Genomic DNA, 21,177 nt, shown 5'->3' on the forward strand with positions numbered 1-21,177 from the left:
GTGCTAGCTTAAAAACTGGGCTGCAAACAGTGGTGGCTGAGGCGAAGGAACAATTCCTGATCTGTCCCCAGCCACTCACAGCTGGATTTGCAGAAATGTCTTGAACAGATGTAGTCAAATCCTTTAGGACTTATCTGTCCGGATCCTTCATCAAGTAACGCCCATGTCCTACATATAGCTACTCTTTTTCATTTGAGATTTATTCTCTTGGCTTCTAGAGATATCAGCACTCGTGACCTTTTCTGGCCTTGTGCTGCACTAGAAATCTCTGCATATTCTGTATTGCCTGTGGCCAGGTCCAAATTGTGAGCATATGGTACTCCTTGTTAATCCTTTCAATTATTCTTTTACAAGCTTCTGGTTGCCTGGTTGGATGATGCCTTCTCACAGCCATGTGTTGGCTCTAGCACAGCTACTTACAGTCGCTAGGAAATTCTGTGTCACAAACTGTCTAGTTTTAATTGTCCATCTTCTCTCAGGAAATTTAAACCAGAGGACACAAATACATAAAGAAAGAAGGCTTTAATTTGTTCACATTTCCAATATGCCTGTAATCAATTTGCTCTTAAACAGAGGCAGCAGTCCACATGATTGTGCTCAGACTTGAAATTTGGAAGAGAAGGGAACTGTAGCTCTTATCTGAGCTGAGCTCTTATCTCCAGGAAGACTGGGCATGTTCTGGCCCCCCCATCTGTTTCAAATCCTTCAAATGGGACAGGTTACCCCTCTAAGAAAAGCACACAAAGCGAAGCGGGTCTCCCTGCGCCAGCCCTGAGGGATTTTGGTTATATCGTAGAGGGTGGATGACCACAGGCTTCTTGTCTGCATCAGGCACAGTCTTTCCAGCATCCCTGATGGGTGCTGTGAACATCAGCACCATCCCCCACCAAGAGGCACGGCTTGAAGTTAGAGCATTGCCTTTGAGTCCCTGATTATAAAACAAAACAAAAACGTGGAAAACTAGAAAGGAATTCCTTATTTTGTTGTTTGTTTTGTTCTGTAAACTCCTTGGTTCAAAGGCCTGGTAGAAATCCCAATTATTGTTTATTATTTTTCTTGGTAGGAGATGTGGGCAAAACCCTTTCAAACAGGAAGTTCTTTTATGGCTATCTTCTGAGCAACCCTAACTGCATTACATTTTCTCCCTCTTCAAAGATCCCAGAAATATCTCTGTTCACATTTAATGTCTGGATGTGTTTGTTATGTTGATAGTAATTTACTTGCAAAGCATAATTATGGGAAATTCCTACAGCTTGTGATAAAGTGTACAGAACTGGTCACCACAGCAGGTTTCTCCTCATTTTCAAGTGACCCCCGAGTCATTTGGAGAGGTTAAGACCTTTTCTGGGGAAACATAGCTCTTTGTCAGTGATTACTCTGTCGCAAAGATTTTCTCACTTGCTGTTGTAAGATTTGGAAAGTAAAGATCCATTTCTAGGGCTGCTTCTTCTTGGACCCTTTTTGACTTTTAAACTGTCACATACAACTTATTTTTACCTGGGCAGAACAGTAACTTTTAGCTATTTTTCTGACAAACTGTGTAGTACCTCTACAAATACAAAATAGTTGTATGAGAGTTCAGAAGAGTTAAAGCATGTTACAGTTTACAGCCCACGCCCGTTTGTTACGGATGTACCTGGTTCTGCCGTGGAAGCCAGGGGATCACTTTCATCAGCTGAGATGCTGGCTCTGCATCCTTTCCAGGTTTCTGTGGACACCTACTCCTTCTGTTGTTCTTCCTCCACATGAATTTAGAGTCTCTACCAAACAAAATGCCATTTCAGCTTAAACATCTCTTTTTTTTTTTTTTTTTTTTTTTTTTTGTCCATCATAATGAAAATACTACTAACAAGTTAGTGTAACTTAAGTAGTTCATTTTTACAGGATTAGCATGGGCCTCCTGTTATGTTGGAAAGAGCACAAGTTCAGCTGAAATTAAGTGTTGGGGTAAATGGCATGTTTCTATTTTAGCTGCCCTTTAATAGCTCCCTATTAAATAAGTGTTATACAAACTAAGATTTAGCATAGTTCTATTTTTTTAAATCACTTTTTACAGTGAAATACAAGCTGTCAGAATATGCAGCCAAATCTTTTTCAGTTTAAAGTGCATTTGTGAAAGGAAGGACAGCTCTAGAGGGTTGATGGAATTTCTGATTCAGTGGCCCTGCCAGGAGAATGAAAAATGAAATCTCTATGAAGTGCTCAGATACCACCAGCATAAAAGCAATACAAAAATATGGAAAGCCCAACAACCACCAGACCCTTCTGAAAGAGTTTTGTAATTCTACCAGACGAGGCTTGGAAACGGGAAAGCTTGAACCCAAGGGTCTGAGGAAATGCTTCTGAGATGTGCCAGCACCCTGGGGGAAAAAGGCCAACAACCATCTTCCTGCTCAATTGTTGAGACTGAGAAGGAAGAAGCAACCACTTTGTTACAATGCTTGGAGATGCATCCAAAGGAGTTTTAAACCAGACTGTGCAGAGCCAAATGTTTTGGTCACAAGTCTTGCATAAACTGTAAAATATGTGGGAATAATCTTCCTCATCTTGGTCAGAGAACAGTACACTGACTCTTGCTTGCCTATTAAGTAAGGCAGTTCTCTGTTTAAACATCCTTAAAACTTAACGCATGGATGAGCTTACTCTGCTAATAGGCATTCACTGATATTTTTTAAGTACAAAAACGTGCTGGCTCACAATAGACTGATACTCTCATGTTTGTCATTTATAAGCCTTCTCCTACAGATAGCATGTTTAATTTCTGCCAGACACGTGCAGAAAAGCTGCAGGCATAAAATGGACAGCCACCGAAGCAACACTCCCCTCGATTTCTTACCTGTGCCCTGTCTTCTCCAGCAAGTCAATTGCCATTAGCATGTGCTTTGCATTTCAGAAACCCACTAATTCTAATTTAATGTCTTTTAACTGTTATACTTGCACCAGTGGTAATTATTATTCTTAATGTACTCTGGGCATGTGTCTTCCAAAGGGTATGCCAAAGCAAAGAAAGAGATTTATGAGATAAATTATAGAAACAAAATAAGCATCTAAAACTTATTAAAATGGATTAAGCTTGGGGGAAGGGTAACTTAAGGCCTAGATTTTAAAATAACTTGGAAGTGATGGAAGGGAGTATTTCACACCTTATCAGCAACAGCTGTAGAACCTATCAAGCAAACAAACAACAAAAAAAGTTACTTCTATTCAAAATCAAGTTAAAAAAAGAACAAGAAGAATGCTTCCTGTTGTATGTATTTTGTGAAAGATGCTTAATGACCACGTAGGAAATTAACATGAAGAAAAGTTTCTTACTGGCAGGTTGTGCAGTTTCCCAAATGACTGCATGGTATGGCAGTGGTTATTAATGCCACTGATGTAGTAAGAATATGATATATTCAGAGAAGACTGGTTAAAGATGCATGGATCTTGGCCATGCTGCTTTTGTATAATAAGACTTCTGTCATTAAAAGAGGGCTGCAAGAAAGGGCTGATGAATTACACTTGATCTGAAGGAGCAGATAAGAAAAGCACAAGTCAGGGAGCCATGTTTCATGTATTTGGATTTCATTCAAGAATATCTTGGCGTTTTCCTTTGCAGGAACTGCAGCAAGGAAGGGACACTCCACTTAAAAGAGTGAAGAGCAACAGCAGTGTTTGTTCCTTTGTGAGTTGGTGGCCCAGGGCTGCTGGCTCCCTCTGTCAGGAGCTGCGTGTCCTCCCTAGCTGCCCACTCAGTCACAGCCCAGAAGACGTAGGTCAGCTATGAGTTGTACTGGCTCAGCCCGGTGGTCTGTGTGGCCTAGTATTTTGTCTCCACTGTGGAGATTGGCACTGGTGTGCCCCTGCACATACAGGATCACATGCCAGGCATCACACCACACCTGCACCACAACACAGACACAGATCTTCCCTTTGCTGTTCCCCAAACCAAGGCTAGACATCATCTGTTCTTCTGGAAGTCTTTCCTGAGCTCAGATATATGTCCCATGCTCAGACAAAAATGTGTTTTGACTTCAAATGGACACGTTTATGAGTATGTTGACGGACACATGTATGTTGAGTAATATTGCATCCCCTATGTCTGCAGGTATCTCTCCAACACTGTCCCCCAACTTCTGGCTCATCCTGGCTGCTTCCCTCTCACTGCTTATGCCGGCAGCCCTGAGGGCACACGCTGCCACAGCTAGATCTGAGTCTGATGGCGGCTCACGCCTCTGCTGGGTGCTGTTTAGCAGTCAGGCTTTGTACCTTTTCAGAACAAAGTTTAAATTTCTGTTCATAAAAGAAAATACCTTCATACTGCTGGCTTGCCAGTAGGGTGCAGTGCAAGGGGAGTGTTGCTGACAGTGGTGTGAATCCAGGTTAGAAAGGAAAAATGACCTGAGCGGTGGTTACTAGAGAAGCTGTGATGACTGTGAGAAGAGACTATGCATAAGGGGAAAAAAGATGTTAGACAGTTAGTATCTCTTAGTTGAAAGTAGAGCGAAATTGAGAAACAAGTTAATAACAACTGCAAGTGAGGCTCAAGCATCACTGTTGCATAGCTGTTGTAGCCCATATGGGGTTTTATCGGGAACAGTTAGTGATCACACATACCATATGTGCAGCAGCATCTAGCTTAGCAAGCTGGAAGTTTGAACGACAAATTTTCTTACTGTTAGTGGTGGTAGTATGAGCCAAAGTGGTATTAATTTTAATTAGAGCTGAATGAAGGAAAAAAAAAAGATAAATTTCCATATGTTCCACTAAAACCCCCAAATTTCTGTTTTGGCTCCGTATGGAAAGCTGTATATTAACTTTCCAGTGAATTTCTGTTTGTAGGAAGAGAAAGCAGTGGAATGCCCATGTGTACTGGCAGGAATATTCACACTCTATAGGTAGATGTGATTATTCTGAAAGCAGCTTGCAGGTGGTGGTTTGAAAACTGGAGAAGAGAATTGGCAAAAAAAAAAAACATACACAAGACACCATTCGCACAATGCAAATTCTGGAAAAGAAACTTCCAAAGTGATGTAAGGAATTCATGAGCTATTCATCATTTGAAGTATTTTTATTTAAACCACCGGGTAGGTGATCCGTAATAATAGTAAAACACTGCTAAATCCAGGTGTCTATTCAAATCATTACAAACAGCTAACAGGGTTGCATTCCAGTAGTGCCTTCCAGGTTTTGAAGTATCTCTGAAGAAGTGAGCTCTTCAAATTAAACGCTTATCTGGATCAAAATGAAATACGGGGGCTACACTATATACCTGGGCTATACAGATATATGCCGCAATGTAGTCTGCAGTCCTTCGGCCTCTCTAGGATGTGGCAAGAATGTTTCGTGGCTCTTTCCTGACCTGCACAGGCACTTTTTTTCACATAGAAACCAGGGTACAAAGGGAAGGAGGGGAGGGGACCGGGACTTGCCCTGGCAGGAGTTGGGCACAGCTACAGCATGCCCCTGGAGCCGGGGAGCTCCTCCGGACAGCCCCAGCTTCAGCACGGTCACCTCTTCACTGACCCACGTTTCTTCCGACACAAGAAGTAAGATCACGTCGGAGCAGCATGTTTTGATAATCCGTTACGCTTCGCCTTGTTATCTCTGTGCTGAATTCTGCAGATAGCGTGTTTTTCATTCAAGCTTATCTTCTGAAAAGGTAGACAGTCTGCATTTGAAGAGAATGAGAGATGGAGAAGCCACCATTCCCAGTTCCTTCTTCATATTAGATTTTAAAATGTTTCTGAATAGAGATTTTAAGATTTTGAAAAGGGATGAGTTTGAAGGTATTTATTTTCATTTTCTGTTGCCTGCTTAAAAGGCTGTGAAAAATGATTTTGCTTTGAGAGGGAGATATTGGACCCTAAGTTGAAGCACTTAAATTATGCAGTATGCAAATACATAAAGCCTTTCCACATTGGCTATATATGGAACTTGGCCACTGCCTTTAGGAAGACTAAAAACACCTAAAATGAAAGCACCACTATATACATAAAGTAGGTCAGATTGTTCCCTCTCCCACAAATTTAACAGCCTTTTCTTCCTTGATAAAATCTACCTGGCTAGTTAGCTTTGCCTCTTCATATAGCACTAACTCTTAAGTTAGGCAGTGAGTTGACAAAACTGGTTTTAAAAAAAGTCTCTGTGTGTGCATTTTTCTGATATAACTGCAGTGTGTCAGATGCCGAGGAAGAAGATTCTGTTTTGAGAACAAACATTTGTTTGAAGCACACCTGCACCCGAACAATTTCTTTCACTGCTGAGGTTGTGTACTGACAGGAAGGAGCTTATTCTGACTATTAAAAAGTAGGAAAAAATTATGATGAACCTTTTCCTTTGTTCATATAACATATAAAAAAATAATTTACAGTATCATTAGTATGTGTGTGGAAAAAATTGAAACTAGCAAGACAGGCTTGTTATCCTGCTGACTGGTTTAGAAACAGGACCCGGTTTTTCTTTATTAGCTTTTCCTCGGTAGAATCTCTTGAGTCAGAAACTCTCTCTTAGATGTAAGAATATAGTGTCTGATACAGAAAGGCCTTGATCCTGCCGGGGGTTGTGGAAAACTGTCAGGGAAGTAAGTCTTGCCAAGCACAGTGCAGAGAAGCAGCAGAGTTGCTTTGAATTTTTGTGGTTTATTCCTGTTGAAGCACGCCCCTCATCTTCTATCCCCATAACGCTAGACTGAACAATGTGAAAGCTGTTTTCTTTCAAGATGAGTGAGCACCCTTGCAATCTCACTCTGTCAGTTGATTGATCAATGTTACAACTGGAAGGACAACGCTCCAAGATGCTGGAACCAAGCAACTGGGCATTGCTTGCTGCAAGTGCTCTCCACAGCTGTGGTCTGGACAGTGGTACCTGGAGCTAACTAAGGCCTTGATCCCCTTCTCATTAATTCCATCTGTTCTCAGATCTTTGGCAAATTTTCTCATCTTTTTAGCTTTCAGACACCAGTGATAATAGATCGCTGCAAGAACAGATTCATTCATCCAAGGCTGTTTAAAGATCTGAAAAGGATGTACTTCAAAGGCAGGAAAATGGGATGCAGTGCAGCTGAACAGGGGAGAAGGACATACAATCAGGTTAAATTAGCCATTCTTCTACATGCAAGCAAAGAAAACGATTTCTTTCTTCTTTTTCAAATGTTTTGCTATAATAGCAAGGGAGAATATAAAATGGGATTGATCTCAGTTGAAATGGAAAGTTTAGAGCTGAGCTATTGGAAAGGCCAGATCCACTGGGGAGGGGAGGACATGGACAGGGATGCATGGCTGGAATGTGTAACTCTTCTGCGTCGCAAAACTGGCTTATAGAGACAGGGGGTTACCAATGCTGAGACTGCATGCTTCTGTGGCAGATAGCTAACCTACCACATGCCTTGAATGCAGTGAAAAATGTTTCAGTCGCATATGTAAGCATTGTTGCAAAAATTACAGAGGTCACCACAGAACCCAGTCTGCTGCAAGGACAAAATAAAAATGCAGTATGTTAGGAAGCAGGAGCAGTCATCGTGGCTTCCTCTGCCATGGGAAGAGAGAGTAGGCAGAAAGCCTGGAATGGAACTGCCTCAATTTTGTTTGGAGGTGTTACTGGCATTGCTATGAGATTAGACAGACAAGATAGCACGGTTTATGCAGGGACAATCAGCAGGGCTTGAGACCTGATATAAACCACACCCAAACCTGAGATGTACATATAAATACTGATGTCCTTTGAATATCCTAAATCAATACAGCAGGGAAAACGCAGGTAGCAGTACAATTAAAAGATAATTTGACCTTTTTTTGACAAACAACACCTGGACCTACAACTGTCTATCTGTTCTCATCTTCGCACAAATTTAAATACTGGAGGAGAATGCAGGATCATTTGGCCCCTCTGATTTGTTCAGTTTGGTTTTCCTTTTTGTTATAGGCTTGTACATTGTTGGTGAATAGGGTTTTGGCATAAGATTGGTATTTTTTTTGTATTTCGTTCACCTCCAGGGCTGTAATTTGTTAATTTTCAGCAACCTTCCTAATTGGCTTATCTGTATTAGGATCAGTATGTAAAAGGTTTAGGACAAAAACGGACTGAGTGTTGTGAAAGAAACATCTGCACCCTTTGTAGGAAAAAATGGAGTGCATGCCTATTACGAGAAATGGAAGAATAGTTGGGAGTCTCACTGCCTTTCTGTAGAGAAAGAAAGAATACTGCAAAATTTAAACTGTTCAGGAATTGAACTGGATAAATTTCATGATATAGCCCAAATATATAAAGAAAACGTAGGTGCAAAGACAGTCAAAAGTGCTACAAAACTTAGGTTATGAATGCTGTAGGTTGTGTAAGATACTTAAATGTTGCATGTTGGGTGGTATTTTCAAATGATGTTTTGTATTCATCTGATAGGTAGCCACTGGAGAGGTATTTTGCCAAGATGACCAAAGGAGGCACTATGAGTATTTGAGAATCCAATTATTTAATGCTGTATCTGCAAGCCCAGCTCGATATTGTAAACAGATCTCCAGTCTTTTGCAAGGAAAGTATCTTCACAGAAAACGGCATGTAAACTTGCATCTTCATTATATATAAATGGCTGGCAGATGTACCATGTCAATGCTTTTCTAAGACTCAGGAGTGTATGATAGGGTTAAGTTCCTCTCCTAAATTTTGGTTCATATAGCCTTTCCCAGAATCTGATGGCAAAGAGTTCTGTGTCTTAACTCTGAGTTCACATGCTGGAAAAAGCTGTTATTTGTTGCGAACCTGCCTCCTGCTACCTTCATCTGAGGTTCACTACTTCTTGTACTGGAAGAAAAAGGGAGCAACTATCACACTATTTGTGATTTTACAGACTGTTTTATCTTCCCTCAGACACCCTTCTTCCAGCTTGAGGGTCCAATCTTTTTAACTGCTCCACAGATGGAAACTATTCCATATCTTTGATCTTGTTTCTTTGAACCTTTTCCAAAACTATCTTGGGGGGAAGTGGGCGGAGGTATGGGATGGACAGACAGAAGAAAGAGGGATTGACCAAAGCTTGTAACATTCAAAATGTGGGTGTAAGGGGTTACAGTATGTAATGATTGTCTCTGCTCTGTTCTTCTCAATTACTATTCTGTTTGTTGTCCTAAGCATTGACCTGATATTTTATCTATAGCAATTCTAAAATCCTACTCCCAAGTTTAGTAATTAGTCTAAAGCCCATCATTTCATATATAAATTTTCAAATCATTGCTGCATTTTTATTTACTGACTTTTGTCTGCCATCTTATTGCCTCAGCACTCAGCCTTATAAGGTCTTCTGCTGTGCCATGAGGAGAACCCTGCAAGTGCCTCCTCCCCTCCCTTGCTCCTGCAGCACAGAGTAGCTGGGACACAGCCCCTAGCTTGGGACAAAGCTATGGGCGACCACTTAGATCCTTCGGGCTCTGTATTTCCCTGCCTGATATTTCCTGGTCAAATACGAACACTCTGTATCTTTATCTTGACTAGGCAGTGGTCACAAATAATTGTAGGCAAAATAAAATGTTCAAGCAAAACTTTTTCTGCATAAATTAACAGGGGAAAAAAGTGAGAGGATCTTTATAGCCCTATTGTCATGCACTGTTACAGCACTCAGAAACACAGCTTCGTTTAGAGCTCAGCAGTGCAACCTACAAACCAGTAAAACTATTCTGCTGTGATTTTACATAAATTCCTGCAAACACTTCTCACTTATGATGTTTTAATTCTCTTTTGATTTCTGTTTCTCCTTGAAACAACAGCTCCGTCCCTTGATCTCCAAAACTGAACTTTTTAAAGGATTTTATGTAGCTTGGTAACCAGAACCATAAAGGAAGAATTTTTTTTTATATATTTTTTTTAAAGATAAAACTCATTGCTGACCACCCCACCACCAGTGCAGCAGAATCATTGACATTTAGGACAGAAAGCATATCTGGGTATACAATGCATTTCCTATTAAGCTGTCTACGTTGAATTGATAAACTCCCTAATTAGGTTATTCCATTCCATCTCTTTTTACGGCTCCCCAGTCTGTAGTATTTTTATGAATAGTTCATGCTGTGGTGTACTTATTAATATGCTTCCGCAACCTAAATGGCATAATTAGTTATATTTTTATCTCAAAGGTTCAACTAAAAAGTAATCTAGAAGGAGGTAGGATTCCCAATTACTGACTGTGGGAAAGACACCTATTTTTTTCTCACTGTCTTTCATCTCAGACATAATTCAATTGGGTTTTTCTCAAATAAAATATAGCTTTTCATCCCTGTGGAGGAAGGAGAGAGGTCATAGAGACCTGCGGAGACCATATATAATGATGTCTATTTTTACCTCCACTTTTCTTTAAAGATAAAATTAAATTTGTAGTACACTCAAATTGTAGACACTGTACACTGTCTTGTAGACAAGACAGAAAAAGAAATTATTTTCAGCACTGTTTATTGTAATTAAAAATATTAATTTTTCTATTCCAGGTTCATCAATGAAGCCTTTACAAGTACTTTAGAAGTAAAATGAAATTACATTTTATTTCTTGTAAGTGTTTCACTTTGGAAACTTGTAAATAGGTACCACCACTCTTACAGAAAATGTCAGAACAGTTTGACAGATGTAAATCTGCACTTTAATATCCATAACATAAAAGCACTTAAAACTCCAGATATAATTTCCAAGGACAAGAATTGTGAATCATATGAGGGGTTTATTAGTAGCCTGCTTTTCTTCTGCTTAAGTATTCACAATAGTTATTATAAAATTGAGCTTTCAAAGTTAGAATATTTTCCATTAATACTTGTAAATTAATTGTGCTAAAGAAAGAAAAGTCATGGCAGTAGCATTTACTAAAGAAACTTGGCCAGCCTCTCCACTGGGGCAGTGCTAGAGGACTTGGTCTTGTGTACATGGGAAACTCCCCACATTAAAAAGTATTCTATAGCTGCCAAGTCTTTGCGTCTTACACAGGAGGCAGCTTGAAGACGACAATGAAGCCATAAATGAATTAGCGCATTGAGCAATAATTTCATGTTCAGTCCTACCAAGTAGGACTGTGTGCCTCTTGAGAGGTGCAGCATTCCTATCTCCCACAGATAGTCAGTTTTGGCCCAGCATGGCAAATGTCCCAGAGCAGGAGAGGTTCAGAGTTGAATGTGGGGCCATGGAAACCAGGGGGATTTCTCACAGAAATAAGTGCTTGCAAGATGGGGTTATTGGTATACCACAATGAGTGAAGCAAGCAACATGATCTCGCTGCAATGGGTGTGTTATTAATTATCACCCTGTCGTAGTCAATGGAGACTTATTTTATTTATGTACTTACCTGAATCTATTTATAAGATGCCTATTGCACAATATTTAGAAAGTAGTATTTTAAATAATACTGCGTTCTGGCTGATCCTATTTCCTTTGAACTCAGTGAAAATGTAAGAATAATGCTAAGTTTTTCTGAAAGTTTTTGGCATTGTTGTTTTTTTTTTTTTAAGTAATTATAAATATATAACCCCTTTTTGGATCAAAGTTGTGCTCATGTATTAGGAGGCTATATCTAGGGTCAAATCCTGAAAAGTCTTGTGACTGTACCTTGGTTATGCCAAGCAGGCTGGACTCACTGTGGATGCAGATGTAGTAAATCCCATTACATGTGGGCTATATCAAGGAGGTGTGTATCCTGTGCCTGGGCTGGACTCAGTCACTAGTATTGTTTTATACAGGCACCTGCAGCTTGGTATGGTGATGCAATTAGTTGTAGTTTTCCAATGAATTGCAAGGTCACAAAGTATAGAGTTTTGAGGGGTTACTTGTAAAGTCTGAATAAAGCAAATCCCTTCAGTGAAAACACAAGGGCAAAAATCTAAAATGTTAAACATTTCTTTTTAACAGAATTGGTTTTCCTCACTCATTTTTTTCCAGGAAGAAACAAAGCCAAAACCTTAACTTTTTTAGACCTTTCATTTTGACATATTAGGTGGCCACTGGCTGAGGATACACGCCTACATTAATCTCATCCATGTCTCTGCACTATACACAAATTACTCCTTTTGAGGCATGAAATTGATTTGCAGGATTTCTGACAAAAATGACTATGTTGAGGAACCTTATTCTTAAAAGAATAAAAATATGCATCTATTCACAGCTTTCCACAAAAATATCTTTATTAGTCTATCTCCATATGATTGTTATTTTCGTGAAAGAAAGTCGTGGACCACCCAGCTTTTTTCTCTGTTAAACACTGGTTTGAGTGTGTGTATAGAGTAGTTCTTGGGCCTCTTTCCAAATCATATAAACTTTTTCCTTAAAAGATCTGAAAATGGGAAAAATTTAAGATCACAAGGTATTTTACCCATTGAAATGTTCCCAAGATTAGATCACGGTTTGGCAAAATAAACAGAATTTAATTATTTGGCTCTTTTTATAGGAAATTCATTACAGACAGATTTCAGATTGGAGCACAGTTCACTGGTGAGAGTGATAGACTTCAAGCGTGGCTCTTCAGCTCTTTTGAGACTGCACACAGTGTCAATAGAGATTTTGTGGGATTTGAAATCAATTTAATGGGGCTTTATATTCTTCTCTTAAAGTAAGACAATAAAATAAGGCAAGAAAATTCATGGACAAGATGCTTCTAACATCCCACCTCAACAGCTGACTTTGCTTTTGGATCATTGTCCCTGTGTCATTATCCACCCTTTGTTTCCTTACCCAGCTGTCCTCTCTGAAATGCAGGCGCTGATTCTGCAGTCAGGTCAGCATCATCCCTCCTCTTACTTTGCACTATAGATTGCATCACAGGAGCCCTAGAAGTTTGCACACAAAAATGAGTCAGTTCTTGACATACTCTTAACTGTATTTACATTTTGTTTACATTTGCTTATACAAATTCACATATATGCATTTTATATATTTTTATATACATTTGTGTGCTCAACTTGCAATGTGTTTTTGTTCCTTTTTCAAGCTGCATATGTTGCATTTTCAAACTGCAGATCAAATACCGGTCTGAATACTGTGACAGCTTCATAGACATGCTGTCTTGCTTTATATTTATAGAGGTATATGGCTTAGATACAGTTATGTAACTACGGCAGTGCAATATTTCGTATGACTATTAACCATCCCTTCATTATAGAAATATTAAGAAAAGCTGTAACACAAGAACCATAACTGGCAGTATCTAAACAGAAGCAAGTATAAAGAAAGACATTTCTATCAATGTAGGCAAGTCACAACATACCCTTTTGAGGACATAAACTGCTGTCTAGGATTAAAAACTTCAGAAATTTAGAGTCCACGACTGCCATCATTGCATGACTGTATAAACAGCTCAGCAATGCAGATGACCAAAACTTTGCATAAAACTTATTCCTTCCACATCCGTGTACAGTTCAACATCAAAAATAATGTATCCAAAACCAATGGTCTGTACACCAAATAGCAAACATCTCAGCTGATGGAAAGAGATGGACATTCAGATACTTTCAGAAAGCTAGGCCTTTGGCATAATGAAAGTGAAGATTTAAGCTGTGGATAAAGTCCACGCAATTTGTTTCTACTGCAGTGAGAAAATAGCCTTAAATGTTTAATCCAAACAAGAGGTGTGGTCACTTAGTCGAAGAGGACTACACCCATACAACAATGAAACAAAGCAACAGCATCTCCTTTTGTGAGATTCACACCCATCAGCATGAGTTTGCTATTTCTGTATTTTCTATGTCTGTGCATTTGTATCCATGAATAAGGTAATAAAAAATAAACATTAAAATACATGACACAAAATACCAGTCTGAAGCATCACAATAAAAGACAAGACACAATGCTAGAGAACATGAGTCCTGTAAGGCCTGCAGCAGAACAAAAGGGAGGAGATCTGTTTGCTTTCATTTGCTCTAATGTCCCAAGCATAGTGAAGGGACCTGCTTTTGGCTAGGTCTACAGGACCTAATGGTATTATAGCTGCACTGTGAAGAGTTTCAAGCCAAGGTAGGCAAAAACTGTGGCAGTGATTTGTGAGTGTACTGCAGCAGGACTCCAATGTGGATTGGTGTGATTACAGCAGGGTCACTTTGTCATCTGTAAAATATTCCAAGTTTTATTTACAAAGGCAAGCAGCTCAGACAAAGCAGGACCTAGCTTTCTGAGAGATATATTTTTTTTAAATTCTTCCCTTCTAGGATGGAGAAAAAACCTGCCCATTCTGGAAAGATACCTGCAGCATTTGGATATTGAACTCTTCATTCAATCTTTCAAACACCATCTCCTCAAAACAGCATAGAAGACCTGCTGCAGGTAGTATCAAAAGATAAGATGCTTTGCTAAAAAATATATTCTGATTTTTTTTATATATATAATTTTGAAATGGAAGTGCAAAAAGCCTCTGTGCAGTACAGGAAATAAAGGGCTACATTCTATTCTGCTGATGAAAAGATACGTGTTTTTCTGGCTTGCTTTATGGATGACATTTCTGATACAACACATCCCCTCTCACCCTCCCCAAACTAACAGGCCTTTTTGAATTATATGAAACCTTGTTTTAAAAAATAATTTCCTTGGGTGGGTTCTGAGCCTTATCTGAGATGCTTTGGTGAAGAATGGAGAAAATGCACTTACATTGGAGCTTCATCAAAAATATTGATGGGGAGCCAGTTTGTTGTCATTGAATGGCAATGACTGAAAGGGGCATGACTAAATATCCGTTTTTTTTTTAAAAGGATTTTACCTATTGTTCTGAATGGCCTATAAACTAGGAGAAATCATTTAATCCATCACTGATGGATGGTGACTATTGTAAGCGCACAGTCATTGGATTTGTCTGTAATAGTTTATGGAAATCTCAGAAAATGTAAGGCGTTGTCAAGAAAAAAGAAGAGAATAGGAATTCAGAATGCTGAAGGTCAGTTTATCACAGCTTACTACATAGGAAAGTGAGAATAGTTTTCTTGAATAACCCTGCAAACAAGGGCATTTGAATAGTCATTCATTAATATAACTATTAGTTAAAATTTAACAAGTCAGCCTAGGCGTGCTGCTATGCTGTGTGACATTTCATAGCAACGGTGCTTGAAATATTTACTTACTTATTGTTTCCTTACCATTAATAATGAAACATTTGAGATCCCGTTTGCATTTCCCTTCTGTTAAACAAAGCACATTCATTTGTAGATATAGATGGTCCACATTTTCTGTCGAGAGCTACCAGAGATTTCGGCTATTTTTATGTGGAGCAGCTTACCGTAATGTCAGAGTGAAATTTATGTAGTTATGGACTTGCTTCTGGTTTCCTCAGTGAAAGTTTCATACGATTTATTTCACAGGCTCGTTGCTTTCTGTCTCATTATCCCAAAAGTCGCATCAGAGAATAGTTGATAGGAAGCTGGGTTTGCTCACTGGGGGATGTGTTCTTTGCAGAGCATATGCCTGAGCAGGTACTGGAATGTGGGATCACATTGCTAAATAGATATTCAAGTATGAGGTGTCAAAATAGAAGTGGTCTAATTTACAGTGTCGTAAAGGTTTGCAGCTTTGTTGAGGTGAGCAGTTAAAGCCTGACATCACTGAGCTTTCTAGTGAAAGGTTCAAGCTCTCAAATGTTAACTTGAAGAGGAAACCATGGATGGTGTAAATCAAATTGATTAGAGATGCAATGAAAGTCACAAGTCCAGTGTATATGCACACATCCCTCTTCCACCCCACATGGCAAAGAGGAGCCTGCAGAACATGAATACAACTCCATCAGAGGCAACAACATCCCCTTAGCGTGAGGCGATGGCACCATCTACGGGCGAGATGTACAAACCGCTTGTGCCAATTTCCCCTTCTCTTGAAGGCTTACAGTTCTGCACGGCAACTCCCCATCCCAGCCCTTTGCTCTGTAACCACCCCGCTCTCCAGCGAGGCTGGACGTGACGTGTTGCCCAAGAGGTGAGGCAGTTCTCTCTTCCCGCTCTACAGGACCACGTTTGAGATCCTTTTCACAAAAGCATCTGTGGCCAGCTGCCCACCTACAGTTCAGGTACGCTATGTGACCCACAAGTCCTCGCTTGGGCCTACTTGGCCCTTCAGGCAGGACCTGCTCTTTGAGGGCAGGACCACTGTGCTTGGAAGCCACCAGTGAGAGAAAATGGTCTGTTCCTCCTGGTGAAGCTCAGGGGTGAGGGGCTGAAGCTGTTTCTGAAAGGCTTTTTCTCTGTCACAGGCCTCTGGTGTGGTGAGACATCCCTCTCAGGAGAGTTGGGGAAAGGGACATGCTGCAGGCCGACAGCGTCTTCTGGAAATGGCCGCACAAGCTGCCGAGGGCAGCAGTTAGATTCAGGGGCCACACCCCTGCAAACCTGTTATTTCCATTCCTCAGCGTTCACAACGGGGCTAACCCTCGCCTTGACACCTTTTAAGTGGGGTGGAGCAGCAGCGAGGGAAGGTACTGAAGCACTCCAGCGTTGTCAAACACCGGTACCGCCTCACTCGCCCACAAAATGGCGGCGAGTCCGAGCGTGAGGAAAAACCTCCGCCCGGCCACCCCGGCGCTTTTGTCTCCGCTCTGCAGCGGCTTCTGTTTCTGCAGAGAGCGCGTGATCTGGACAACAAAGAGTCGTTCTTCCCCTCACCGGCCGAACGTCTCCGTGTGCACTTCAGGGTCTTTGCTGAGGGAGGAGAAACGACGACGTCCACAGACAGGGCGGCCATCACACCGCCCCGCCCCTGCGCATGCGCGGCAATCTCGGCAAGATGGCGGAGGAGGAGTGAGTGTGGCGGAGCGGCGGGTGGGGGGATCTGCCGCCATCCGCGGGGACTACGCGGTAGCGGGGGCTCGGGGTGGCGGCGGCGGGGGAGTCCCGGGGGGTCGGGGTGCGGTGCTGCTGGATGTGACCGGCTTCTCCCGCCCCGCAGGCCGAGGCGGCGGATCCCGCTGGTGCCGGAGAACTTGCTGAAGAAGAGGAAGGCCTACCAGGCCATCAAGGCCACCCAGGCCAAGCAGGCGCTTCTCAACAAGCGGAAGGTAGGGGCTGGCCGCGGGGAGAGGGGCCCGGGGCGGGAGGTCGCGGCCCGGGGGTGCAGCCGAGAGCTGACGGGGCGGAGGGGTCGGTGTTGTCCGGCGGTCTGGGGGTGGCGGCGGGTCGTGAGCCGGGCTGTCGCGGGGGGAAAAGGCTGGGGTGGGTCTGCAGGGGTGACTCCCTGCGCAGTGTGTGTGGTTTCCAGACTGGCAGAGCCCAGCAAACCTTTCTGCCTCAGAATTTGAGAGCTGTTGTGCTGCATCTCAGCCAATGCAGCAGGCTTCTGTCTTGGAAGCGGCTTGAAGCTTTCCCAGTGAATTTGTAGAGTTGGTAGGATTATGTGCAAAACCTCTGCTGGTTTTGTTAAATGCTGTGTTTATGTTTTTAAATATACGAATGGCTTTCTGTGTTTCCAAGGATGGATGCGGAAGCATAAGCAATAATGTTCAATAGCCACCCTTTTAAGATTCTTGTTAGAAAAATGACATTAGTGATGAGATCTTGATCAGGCCTATCTGCTTTGAAAATTCAAACCAATTTCGTGGGTGAGTTACAAGATGAAATAGGACAGAAAATACAGATTAGATACCTTAATTTTAAAATAGCCAAATAATTTAACCAGTAATGTATCTAAAAATGTTATTTGGTAACTGCCATGCACATTCAGCTCCTGTTGATATGAGAAAGCCCTATGATTTAGGTAGCTGTATTTGTTCCTGAGCTAAAGATAGGCACTTAAACGTCTTTTTAATTTTAAGAAAGCTTGAAATTTTCCCATAATTTTGAAAATTTTTTTTTCAAGTGAGATGGATGTTCTGTGTTTAAATTAGTAATACTTAATAGTTATTTGAATGCTAGGATGTTTTTTTTGCATGTGTGCCTTTATAGAAGAAGATTTTAAACCCAGTTATTTTCTGTCAGATTGTAATTTTGAGGCATATTAGGGTATTGCTGTAGCAGCTGTTTTACGCACATATATATGTTGTTTCTGGCTCTTCCAGTGACTGGCTGAGCTGTGTATGTAGTTGGAACATCTGTCTGCTTCCATTTGATTTCTCCTATGCCTAGAAGTATTTTGGGTCTTGCTCTGTTTTTCCCGATTTTTTTTTTTTTTTTTTCCTGGGGAATAATTTTGTTTGCTGCTCATAAATTATAGCTAGCTGCTTGTAAGTTTATGTGTTGCCCCTCAGTTCTGTCTCCCTTGGGCTTAGATTATATAATTTATTCTCTTCTTACTGCCTCCCAAACTGAAAAAGCATAGTTCGTGAAGTTCTGAAGTTCACTTGGCCTTTGAGATGCAAACTTCTAAAGTTACTGGGAAGGGTAATGATTTCTTATCCTTCGTTTTTAGCTCCAGAGGGGGAAACAAATCCAGTTTAAACGTCTTGAGGCTTTTGTTCGAGATTCATGGCGCAAACACCGAGATGATGTCCGGCTGAGGCGCATGGAGCAGAGACCTGGACAGACAGCTGCACCTCAGGAGCACAAACTAGCCTTTGTTGTTCGGATTGCAGAGTAAGAAACTTTTGTTACTCCGTACCTTTATTATTGCTACCATTTGTAGCTGTCGTATCATTTCTAAGCAAAGGAAGGGTGATCAACCCAAACGTGTCTCCTTGCAGGTAATCTGAGGCTTTCTGTTGCTCTGTTAGAAAAACGTGGTTACTAATAGTATTTTTTTTTTCCGACTCAGCATTAAGGGAGTGAATAGGAGGGTGAAAAGAGTGATTGAGTTGCTGCGGCTGAGAAGAAATTTCACTGGAACATTTGTTAAACTGACTCCGTTATCACTGAAGATGCTGCGGATTGTGGAACCTTATGTAGCATGGGGGTAAGTACCAGTCACATGACTTGATAGTAGTTTGTATGTAAATATCATAGCTTTTTGATTCTTCATCTATTATCACAAATCCATAGCTGGGTTTTCCAGTAATGGTCAAAACTTCATCAACTTTGTTTGTAAAACTCGTTATTCTCCCTTTTCTGGTTGTTGTAAACATAACTTGGTTAATTTCCCGCCTCTATGCAAAGAAGTAGGATGGGACTTCGCACTTCGTCATGTCTCTTTGTTACAGAATCTGATTTTTGTTTTGTACAGACACCCTAACCTGAAATCTGTACGAGAGCTCATCCTGAAACGGGGCCAAGCCAAGATTAAGAAAAAGAGGATACCTCTGACAGACAATATGCTGATAGAGGAACATTTAGGTGAGGAAGAGGATGAAAAGATGAATCAAGGAAAGAGATGGATGCTGAGAATTTGCAATCTGACCTAAGAGGGAGGGAAGGGAGAAAAATATTGCAAGAGTTCATATGGAGGACTGGCAATTTTGGAGTAGCGTGAGGGATAATACAGTTGGGCATCTCCTGTATGTGTTGTTTGGGGGGGGGGCTTGTTTTGTTGGGCTTTTTAATTATTTTTTTCTTTCTGCAGGGAACTGTGGTATTATTTGCCTTGAAGACCTTATTCATGAAATCTACTCAGCTGGGAAATATTTTAAAAAAGTCACAAACTTTCTATGGCCATTCCATCTGTCAGTGGCTCGCCATGCTTCACGTAACAAAGTGGGTTTCCTTAAAGAAATGGGTAAGCCCGGCTGCAGAGGCGACGCAATCAACCAGCTTATACGTCAGCTGAACTAGTCAGGTGAGGAATGCCTGTTGTGTAACTTCTACATCTTATCCTTTATCCGGTTTCCTAAGAATAACTATACTGCCGTTGGAGGTGAGGGGGCTCCTTTGGTTTTGATTCTTCATGCTACAGAAGTGACCCTCAAGGTAGGGGAAGCTAGTGAAGAGTGTGGGTACCACTAAGTATCAGCAAATCCTATTGGACACCTCCATAAAGACTTGACTTCTGGGAGACTGCGCTAATGTGACTGCTTTGGTTTTTTTCTTTCCTTGTTTCCTGTTCTGCAGGGTTTTTGTGAAAACTTCAGGATTTATAACCTGTTCCTTTTCACATACAGTTGTCATGGACGTTATCTCTATGCAGTGATACACTATGTCTCTTGACTGTTTGTGACTCTATGAAAAAAGAAAAAATACACAGATGATGATGGAGATGGACTTTGGGCTGGTCCTTCTTGAAGAAAATAAATTGTATGTGGGACAAGAAAGAAGTGACTTGAATTTCCCAGACTGATCTGACTTCTGCATCTCTGTAAAACAAGTTGGGTTTTCTTTTTTACTCGTTACTGCTGGTCCTGTACCAGTCGTCTCCTGGTCTCATCTTTGGTATAAAGCAGCGGTTGTCAGCTCCCGATTTAAATTTCTGTTACAGTTGACTTGCACTCTCACTGCTTTGATCCAGTCCTCCCTAGGGGAAGTGCAACTCCTCTAGGTGTAAATGGGTAGTGCAGTCACCTGTTTAAAAATACTGCTGACAGACAGAAGAAAATACTAACTCTTCCTCTTACTGCAGTGCAAGCCCCAGTAGTGAATAATATTTTTTTAAGTACCTAGATTGTGTTTATTTTTAAAAGCTATAATTTTGTGCTACTGATATACAAAGATTCACCTCTGCTGGATTGAAACTGCTGGAGAGAACTGTTTCCTGTTATGAAAGCCCAGAAACTTTGTAATACAGTGGTGGAGTATATGTAATCAATGTTTTTTAAATAAACTTTTGAAATTATACTGTTATAACAGGAAGAGTTGTACATCACTCTAGAAGAGCAGGAAAAGTTAAATATTCTGGCTGAAGTGAATTTGGTGAAGGAAAAACATAGAAGAACCTGAAACTTCTGTTAACACTTACAGTTTTAAACCCCTAATTTCTTCCAGTACAAAAATGGTGAAGCTTGCAGGAAGAGTCCGGTGCTATTTACTAAACGTGGGAGGGAACAGTGTGCTTAATCATTAGGTCATGGTGACTGTTTTTACTGTTATTTAAAGACATCATATTAATCCGTAAATGGATTTCATATTGACTCCACAACACTTGTTTTGAGGCTTGGAGGAGACAGTAACAATATTTGGGGGGATTGAGGGTATCAGTTCTGCCCTTGGTTTTATGACAGTTACCAAAGTAAGATGTAGCATCCATAAAAACTTTATAATATTAATTACTACAGAGCCTGTATTACAGAACACTATACAATTTCAAGCTTTATTCTGTAAAACAAGAATACAAACATAGAAAAATGCTTGACAGACACTAGAGACGTACACCAATTTAGAACACCACCATCCCCAAAACTAGGTTCCAGCAGTTGCTAAT

The 21,177-nt window shown here is 40.9% G+C and overlaps 1 protein-coding gene and 1 long non-coding RNA gene across 2 annotated transcripts; one reads left to right on the plus strand and one right to left on the minus strand.

The window, feature by feature from the left end:
* Positions 1–1,610: 1,610 nt before the first annotated feature.
* On the minus strand, positions 1,611–15,286 carry LOC309670960. Its single transcript, XR_014269077.1, has 3 exons — positions 15,197–15,286; positions 12,670–12,764; positions 1,611–1,760 (listed from the first exon to the last, which is right to left on the minus strand). It is a non-coding gene; the product is annotated as an uncharacterized lncRNA (long non-coding RNA).
* Positions 15,287–16,410: 1,124 nt separating this feature from the next.
* On the plus strand, positions 16,411–20,592 carry RPL7L1 (ribosomal protein L7 like 1). Its single transcript, XM_082482708.1, has 7 exons — positions 16,411–16,703; positions 16,852–16,960; positions 18,307–18,470; positions 18,649–18,786; positions 19,054–19,163; positions 19,390–19,602; positions 19,875–20,592. The coding sequence occupies exons 1-6, from the start codon at positions 16,669–16,671 to the stop codon at positions 19,596–19,598; spliced, it is 765 nt and encodes a 254-aa protein (XP_082338834.1). The 5' UTR covers positions 16,411–16,668; the 3' UTR covers positions 19,599–19,602; positions 19,875–20,592.
* The last annotated feature ends 585 nt before the right edge of the window (positions 20,593–21,177 follow it).

This window comes from Vanellus vanellus (assembly GCF_965231255.1).
Source record: "Vanellus vanellus genome assembly, chromosome: 4".
Classification (NCBI taxonomy): domain Eukaryota; kingdom Metazoa; phylum Chordata; class Aves; order Charadriiformes; family Charadriidae; genus Vanellus; species Vanellus vanellus.